General features: G+C 37.3%; 1 protein-coding gene across 1 annotated transcript; it reads left to right on the forward strand.

The window, feature by feature from the left end:
- Positions 1-999: 999 nt before the first annotated feature.
- On the forward strand, positions 1,000-5,534 carry LOC103127618 (disintegrin and metalloproteinase domain-containing protein 25-like). The gene is made up of 2 exons (XM_007538505.2): positions 1,000-1,083; positions 2,984-5,534. The coding sequence occupies exon 2, from the start codon at positions 3,108-3,110 to the stop codon at positions 5,295-5,297; it is 2,190 nt and encodes a 729-aa protein (XP_007538567.2). The 5' UTR covers positions 1,000-1,083; positions 2,984-3,107; the 3' UTR covers positions 5,298-5,534.
- The last annotated feature ends 3,767 nt before the right edge of the window (positions 5,535-9,301 follow it).

A 9,301-nucleotide genomic window follows, 5' to 3' on the forward strand; every position in this document is an offset into this window, starting at 1 on the left:
GAACCGACTTAAATGATACCAACATAAGCAGTATAATAGGGTAAGGAATTAGGTCAAGACACATCAAGAAAAACAAGCAAATTCCCCAAGGTGTCCAGTGGAGAAGTAATTACAGAAGCTAGACCTCCCACCTTCTGCATCTCATAAGAATACTAGGTCTCCACTCCCAGAGGGATAAAGAGTAAGGAAACAATGGAGGGGATGGGATACAGAACTCTGGTGGTGGAAGTGTATGGAATTGTATTCTTATCCAACAATCTTGATCATTATTAAATCATTTTTAAAAAATGTTTCATACTCCCAGAAGGGTAAACAATATGAGAAGTAGCATCAGCCCATTATCAGTGATCTTGGGAGAACTACTGCAGTTTCCAATGAAGGGAATGGGAATAGAACACTGGTGTCAGGAACTATATGTGATCACACACGTTTTACCTTACAATTTTGTAAATCAATATTAAATTTATAATAAACCAAAAAATTATATGAATTCTATAATTTCATCACAATATGTCTAAGACAAATTGTGCTGTACAGTTCAAATTTATTCTATTGATAACTGTATGGGAATTGTATATCAATAAAATGAAAATAATTAAAGATAAAATCACATGATGAGCCATATTGGAGTTTCTAAAATGATGTGTTAAGTTGGAAAGACATTCTCTCTAGAAGCCATGAAGTTATTAAAAATGTCTTAATTTTGATTTAATTTTGGTAAAATAATTGAGAACCAGGACAAGAATATGAAGTCATTTTGTTTATGCTTTGTGGGAGGGTTACATGACTTATCAGTAAAGAATATAGTCATTTTATTCATATTAAAGAACAAGTATAGTGGAAGAGGTGAAACTTGAGTGAGGAGTACCTTCACTAGTTTCCATGTTCTATAGAATTGTAAGAATCTTGTTGCTTAGCAATTAAGAATAGAACATTATGAAATGTGAGATTAAAGGAAGGTTTTGTCACTTGTTTTGTCATGTAATCTCAAATAAAGTCCTTTGTTCATAGAGATCTGGTTTTACCAACTACAATAAGGTTATGAGTAGAAAAAAACCATGGGAATCATTAATTCCAATTCTGGTAAGTCTTTCATGAATTTAACTGAAAGCAAGAAAATCACCACCATGAATCCAAATATGTGACTCTCAGTTTTTCAGATCTTGGAAATATCTACACTCTCACAGTGTCTTACTTTGCTTGGATTGACTAAGAGTTATAAACTATATTTTGACTATGTTGTTATTATAGTCTGAAAATATTGTGTTAAGTGATTAGTGTGAGTGAAAGAAAAATAATAATTAGGGTGTAGATTCAAAGGTTTTGATGACACTACCAGGAAAAAAACTAAAGCTGATAAAGGGGGAGCATTAATATATTAGGGCTTTAGTCAATTCAAAGGTATTGTCTTCAATGATTTCACTTAAGTATATTGCTTTCTCCTTGTGGGCTCTTGACATTACCTCAATCAGTCATTTATTTTGTATTAGAAAAGTTCTCTCAAGTACCCTACAAACTTGGGTACTCTTTAATGATAAAGATAATGTTCTGCGGGCCAGGTGGTGGTGAACCTGGTGAAGCACACACATTATTGTTTGCAAGGACCCAGGTTCAAGTCCCTGGCTCCCCCCTGCAGGAGGAAAGCTTCACAAGTGGTGATGCAGAACTACAGGTGTCTCTCTGTCTCTCTACCTCCTCTTCCCTTCTCACTTTCTCTCTGTCCCTATATAACAATAAAATATAAATAAGTAAATAAATAAATAACATTTTTAAAAGATAATGTTATTCATAAAATATTTACTTTGGTAACTGCTTGCAACAATAAAGAAAAGTACTAGGCCCTTTTAAATATGTATGAGAAGTTATTCTTGGCTTTAATTGTTAAACTACTGTTTTTAAAATAAAAACAGGATTTTAGTCCAAGATATTACATATTGGTCACAAAATTTACACATTCAGAAAATAAAGAAGCAGTGTGTACAATAGGAAGCTATAAACATAATGAGATTGAAATAAATAGGTGCAATTTCATCTTTAAGGAAAACTTATTAAACTCATTTTCTAATTTTTGTCTTTCTGCCTTTGTGTCTTCTTCTAAACATATTCTATGACTTTTCTGAAGAGACTGATTGTTCAGAAGTGGTCAAAACTGAGATAAAGTCATTCATTTTATAGGATTATTATAACAGATCGTCATTGAATTAATGAAGGTAGAAGTACACTATAAAATAAAATGGAGAGAGCTCAAAAACAGAGAAAACAAAAGAAAGTTTTGCATTCTCCCTATATACATTATGAGTACAATTTGATTGAGAATCAAAATTGCGGTTTATTTTTAATTGTGGTTAATATTAGGAAAGTAGTGATTATAAGTTAAAAGTCATAGCTACAATAAATACATGTTCAGTTCTGTTTTATATCAATAGTGTAAATATTCACACATATTTCTATATTTCAAGAACAATATGGGGTTGGGTTAAATAGACATATCATCATGCACCTGGTTAAATAGACATATCACCATGCTCAAGGACCAGGGTTTGAGCCCCCACTCCCCAGCTATAGCAGGGTGCTTTACAAGCAGTGAAGCAGGTTTACAGGTGTCTCTCTGACTCTCTTTCTACATAGCTTCCCTCCCCTTTCAGTTTCTCTCAGTGCTAACAAGTATAATAGAAAGGGGGGGGGGGGAATGGCTGTGGGGAGCAATGAATTCACAGTACTGGCATTGTACCATAATCCTGGTAGCAATTAAAAAATAAATATAACATATACAAAAAAGCCCCACATTAATGCTCCATAATGTCAAACTAAGCCTGTGACCATTCACTATTATACCCAAGGCCTTACTCTGCTTATCCATAACTCAAGACAAATACAATGCCCTATAGTGATTCATACCAATCCTATTTTTCAAGTAGCATCACCTTCACCTTGGTGTATTTTTAAGCCCATCCCTATCTCCGTCCCTTTCTTATCTATTTAGGACTACTGTTCTGAAGGTGTGACACAGTCAGAAGGCAAACCTTTCAAGATCAGCACTACGCACAGCTCATTCAGAAGAGAAAGAATAGTGATGCTTCCTGCCCTGCCCTCTATTGCTGCCATCAATGGCTCCATATGCTAGCTTCAAAATGGCTGTGGCTGAAAACTTGGTGTATGTGAAATGCCCACCCATAGTGCTCTGGCTGAGTGTCTTTCTGTTCTATTGGGGATGGCAGTGCCAACTTGTATACTCTCAACCTCAAGATTCCCCAGAAGTGGCGACTTTCTCGATGATATCAGGTACTGGGAAGGGCATGAGGCCCCCAGACTGGACCTCTTACAGTTTGCATTTTGGAGGCCAGACACACATCATCCACATGAAAGTCAACAAGAACTTACTAGCTAGACACATGCCAGTGTTCACCTACACAGACCAGGGTGCTCTCCTTGAGGACCAGCCCTTAGTCCAGAGTGACTGTTTCTACCATGGATATGTGGAGGGAGACCCAGAGTCCCTCGTGGCCCTGAGTAGCTGTTTTGGTGGTTTTAGAGGAATGCTCCAGATACATGACATTGCTTATGAAATCAAACCTCGAAATCATCCTGATACATTTGAACACCTGGTATATAGGATGGACACTGAGGATACATCCCCTCCCTTGAGATGTGGCTTGACAGATGAAGAAATAGAAAGACAACTAAAGTCTCTGGAGAGTGACAATTCCACTTTGATGCAGAGTGGGTATGAAGGCTGGTGGACCCACAGGCGGTATTTAGAGCTGGCAGTGGTGGTGGATCACAACCGGTATCTTCATAGTGACAGCAATGCTTCAAATGTGTACACTGATGTATGCATTGTTATAAATGAAGTAGGTCTTTTTCTAAAATCACTGGATGTGGAGGTTATTTTAACTGGAATTGAGATTTGGACTGGCCAAAACCCTGTCCCAATACAAGGCATAGATGATCTTGTGAAACAATTTTGCCAGTGGAAGCAAAATAACCTGCCTTTCCGCTTGCCCCATGATGTTACACACCTTTTTGTAAACCAAACCTTTAATAGTTCTCTTGGTATAGCCTTCACAGGATCAGTATGTAAAGCTGACTATAACTGTGGAGTCGATAGTTTCATTAATGACAACTTGCAGGAATTTGCTTTTACTGTGTCACATGAGCTAGGCCACAATTTGGGCATGGCTCATGATGATGGGTTGTGCACCTGTGGCCACAGAAGTTGTATAATGTTTCCGAATAAGGGGTCATCAACTAGATTTAGCAACTGCAGTTATGCCATGTTTTGGGATTTTGTTTTGCAAGCAACCTGTCTTTGCATCCCACCACACAAAGAAAATATTTTTAAGCATGCACGCTGTGGGAACAGTTTGATTGAAGAAGGAGAAGAGTGTGACTGTGGCTCCATCAAGTTGTGTGAAAAAGATCCATGTTGCCAGTCAAACTGCACTCTGACCCCTGGGTCTGACTGTGCTTTTGGGCTCTGTTGCATTGATTGCAAGATTGTGCTATCAGGAGTAAAGTGCAGAGTCCCTGAAAATGAATGTGATCTCCCAGAATGGTGTAATGGGACATCCTTTTATTGTCCAGAAGATGTGTATGTGCAGGATGGGACTCCATGTGCAAATGGTTACTGCTATGAGAAGAGATGCAATAGTCGTGATAAACAGTGCAGGAGAATTTTTGGCAGTGGGGCCAAGAATGCAGATAACAAATGCTACATGGAAATGAACATCCAAGGTGACCGTTTTGGTCACTGTGGCTTAGGGAGATATCATTATACAAAATGCCAGTACCAAGATACCATGTGTGGAAGAGTTCAGTGTGATAATGTAACAAAAGTTCCATATCTGGAAGATCATAGTACTGTGCATTGGACTCAGTTCAATGGTATCTCCTGCTGGGGCACTGACTACCATTTTGGAATGACTCTTCCTGATATTGGTGAAGTGAAAGATGGTACAGAGTGTGGGAAAGAGCATATCTGCATTGAAAAGAAGTGTGTCCCTATGTCAAGTTTAAACAATACTTGTTCATCTGTGTCCTGTAACATGAATGGAGTTTGCAACAACAGACATCACTGTCATTGCGAATTTGGATGGGACCCACCCAACTGCCAGCTACCAGGTAATGGAGGCAGTATTGACAGTGGTCCACCCTTGTTTTCTCCAATAACAGATCCTGAAAAAGATAAACAAAATTTTAAAATGCCTCTGCTTTACATCATACTTGGCTTTTCATTTATTTTTCTTTTTATTATATTACTTTTAATTTTCATGAAGACTTATGTGAAAAGATCATAGTCTAGGAAGCTAATTCAATAAAATGAAGAATTTTTCCAATTTCAGCCAAGACAGAAAATAAAACTGTCTGTATTCACACAAGAAACAATACCAAATGGCCTCAGTATGTATATAAAAATGCAAAATCATATGCATTTATCAAAAACTTCAGTTTCTAGTGAATGTTTGTCTGGCTTAAGTTCTAAATGTCTTGAACTGTAAATGTTAAAGTGAATTTCTTCATCCACTGGTGGAAAATTTCTGAGGCTTTTTATTATTTGGATTAATAAAAATTAGTTGTTAGTCAATTTTCACATCATACTAATTTCAAGGACAAGTTTAATTTCTACTATTGTCTCAGTTGTAGACTGATTTTTAAAATTTTATTAGTGACTTAATAATGGTTTACAAGATTATAAGGGTATAGTTCCACACCATACCTACCACCACAGTTGTATGTCCCCAAGCCCAGCCCCTGCTCTCTTTCCTCAAGATTAGCCACTACAGTTCTCACAAAGTTTTAGCATCTGTTTGATATTATTTTTTAAATTAGTTTATGTGTTTCAGTTCTTTATATTGTACATATAAGTGAAGTCATATAGTATTTGTCTTTCAGAGAAATGCAATTCATTTGGTAACAGCGATAAACTATAGCAACAAGACTACCTAAATATACACACTAAATTAAAGCACCTGAAGATGTTGTATATGAAAAGAAGTACAAGGAAAAAAAGGAAAACCTCAATGAAAGATTAAAAACTGCTAGAGAGAAAAATGACATTGTGCAATAAAACAAAGACTATACAAAGAAGACTATATGCATGTAAATGTGATATACATAAAAGTACTATACATATAATTTATATATAAACATATATAAACACATCTAAAATAGTCTAGTAGATTCCTGTCTCCACCATCACTGGTCGTCTCCATCAGGAACAACATCAGAAACCCTCCTGTGGGCCTCTACAGGATCTTGCCCTCAATGTGGAACAATAATGGTAGAAACTGCCCCACTCTCTGAAGAGAGGGTGGGTAAACATACTCTGCTACTCAAGGAAGCCTGGTCCTGAAATGAGGGCGGCCTAGAATGTTCCTAGCTATGACCATGGAATGTGAGTTCAGACTGACAGGGATGCAAAGGTTACACAGACTCCTGTGCTAAAAATGAATAGATATAGGCCATAGGTCAGATCAATGGGTTTACAATTAATGGTGTTTATGTAATTTTCCTATATAGGAAAACTACTCTTTGCTTGATCCAGCTGCCTATTCCTATTCACAACTCTGACACCATCTTCCCATATAATATGTTCAGATCACCTGCATGTTAACTCTCAGGAACAGGCAAAAATTAGTAAAGCCTGGAGTTAGGTGGTAGCACAGCATGTTAAGCGCACAAGGCGCAAAGCGCAAGGACAGGCGTAAGGATCCTGGTTCCAGCCACTGGCTTCCCACTTGTAAGGGAGTCACTTCACAAACAGTGAAGCAGGTCTGCAGATGTCTGTCTTTCCACTCTGTCTTCCCCTCCTTCCTTGATTTCTCTCTGTCCTATCTAACAATGATAACATCAATAACAACAACAATAACTACAACAACTAAAAAACAAGGGCAACAAAAAGGAAAATAAATAACTTAAAAAATTTAGTAAAGTCATGGGCCACTTGGAATGTACTTAAAATAGACTTCCTAGCTTTTTCCAATATGAAGACCTCAAATCTCACCTACTATATTCTTACCTTTAGGTTCCTGATTACTAAACAATTTGTTATGCTTTAAATCTTGGTTCTTTTCAGCCACCAAGTTGCAAATATTACCATGATGCCAACCTGACTTCCCAGGGCAGATGACTTCACCAATATGTTCTGGGACTCCATCTCCCCTGATCCCTACCCATCTAGAGAAAGAAAGAAACATACTGGTGGTATGGATTGACCTGTCAACACCCATTTCCAGTGGAGAGGGCATCAGAGATAGAAAACAAACTGGCCATAATCCTTGATTCCAAAATAAAAGGAGAAAAAATTTAGGAAAAATAAAACTCTTTGAGAGATTAAAAATCCCACTAGAAAAAGATATATCAGAATTACAGGGATCTCAGAGGTAGAGTAGAGAAATAAGGGAACAGGAACTATATTCAAATAAATAATAGCAGAGAATCTTCCAAATCTGAGATGTGATAAGGATTTAGATCTTAAGAAAGCAGAGCGAACACCCAAATTTTGGAACTCACATAAATTTACACCAAGAGACATCATTGTGAAACTATCAAAATTCAGGGACAAAGAAAAAATCCACAAGCTGCTAGGGGAAAGAAGAAAGTGACTTGTAAAAGTAGTGGTATAATAAGACTTGCATTCGATTTTTCTGCAGGAACCCTAGAGGCCAGGAGACAGTGGAGTGGTATAATCAAGGTTTTAAAACATAATAATTGACAGCCATCCAAGTTTGCCTGCAAGATTATCATTCAAATAAGGAGAAATCAAAACATTATCAGGCATACAGAAACTAAAGAAATTTGCAATTATCAGACCTGTCTTTCAAGAATTAATGAAAGGTGTGCCATAGAGAAAGAAACTAGGGTTGATCTTTTATTTTCTTTTTTTTTTCCTGAGCAATGCCACATTATCATGGATGGTGTGTGTGTGTGTGTGTGTGTGTGTGTGTGTGTGTGTGTGTGCTTAATTTGCTATATTTCTACTCATTCTTTATACTCTTTATACCTTTTATATTCTGCTTTGTCACACAGGAAAAGGCATATCTAAAAATTTCTTTCTAGGCCATCCTTTCCTTACTTCATTCTGCTAGTTAGGGAACTGAAGTATGATTATAGATCTAGAAGATTGCTTGAGTGCAGTGATATAAGTGTTCATAAGTAATTTTCACCTGGGTCTCAAAAATAAGTCTCTGAGTATGTGTGTGTGTGTGTGTAATTCACATACATATAATATTATATAACTTCCATTGTCACCTAATATATATCATAATTTTTATTATGTTGTACATCATACTTTGTACTGTTCATAATATAAGTTAACATATAATTTTTATACTGCAAAAATTGCCAATAATCTTACCCTCCATAATATGACTTCTGTGTTTTTTCACTCCCCCACAGTCTTCCAGACAGTCCTTCTGATATATTATGCCTTTCCTCAGAATTTGCACTCCAAGATACATAGGACATGTTTTTTTCTCCCTTCCTTCCTTCCTTCCACCCTTTTTTCTTCTTTGACATCTTTTCACTCTTCTTTCTCCCCACCTTTTACTTATCTATATAACTTTACAAAAAGAAATGTTAGGGGAGTCGGGCTGTAGCGCAGCGGGTTAAGCGCAGGTGGCGCAAAGCACAAGGACCGGCATAAGGATCCCGGTTCGAACCCCGGCTCCCCACCTGCAGGGGAGTCACTTCACAGGCGGTGAAGCAGGTCTGCAGGTGTCTATCTTTCTCTCCTCCTCTCTGTCTTCCCCTCCTCTCTCCATTTCTCTCTGTCCTATCCAACAACGACAACAACAATAATAGCTACAACAATAAAACAACAAGGGCAACAAAAGGGAATAAATAAATAAAATAAATATTTAAAAAAATTTAAAAAAAAGAAATGTTAGATTACAAGATTGTTATTGTCCAAAGAACATTTGCCCAATATAACTATTAATAGACAATGAAAATCACCTGAAAACTCAACAAACTATGACCAGGGTCTCTTCAAAAACTTACCAAGCCACAGGTGAGTACAGACAGGTGTGGCTCATGGACAGAAAACTGGTGAGGGAGCAATTCCCTGGACTAAAAGGGCTTACTCAGGGACAGCTGGTGCCAGACAGAATTTGGCAGTTGAGGCACAGTTCAAGAAACTCTAGGTCCAAGTTAAAGAAACTACTATTGAAGAATAAGAATGAAGATGAAGATGATGGAGAAGGAGGAGGAGAAGGAGGAGGAGAAGGAGAAGGAGAGAGAAGGAGAAGGAGAAAGAGCAGAAAAAGGAGGAGGAGGAGGAGAAGGAAGAAAAGAAAAAAGA

This window comes from Erinaceus europaeus, chromosome 2 (genome assembly GCF_950295315.1).
Source record: "Erinaceus europaeus chromosome 2, mEriEur2.1, whole genome shotgun sequence".
In the NCBI taxonomy this organism is placed as follows: Eukaryota; Metazoa; Chordata; class Mammalia; order Eulipotyphla; family Erinaceidae; genus Erinaceus; species Erinaceus europaeus.

Coding starts and splice junctions, on each gene's coding strand:
- LOC103127618 (XM_007538505.2), top strand. CDS start 3,108: ATGGCTCCATATGCTAGCTTCAAAATGGCTGTGGCTGAAAACTTGGTG.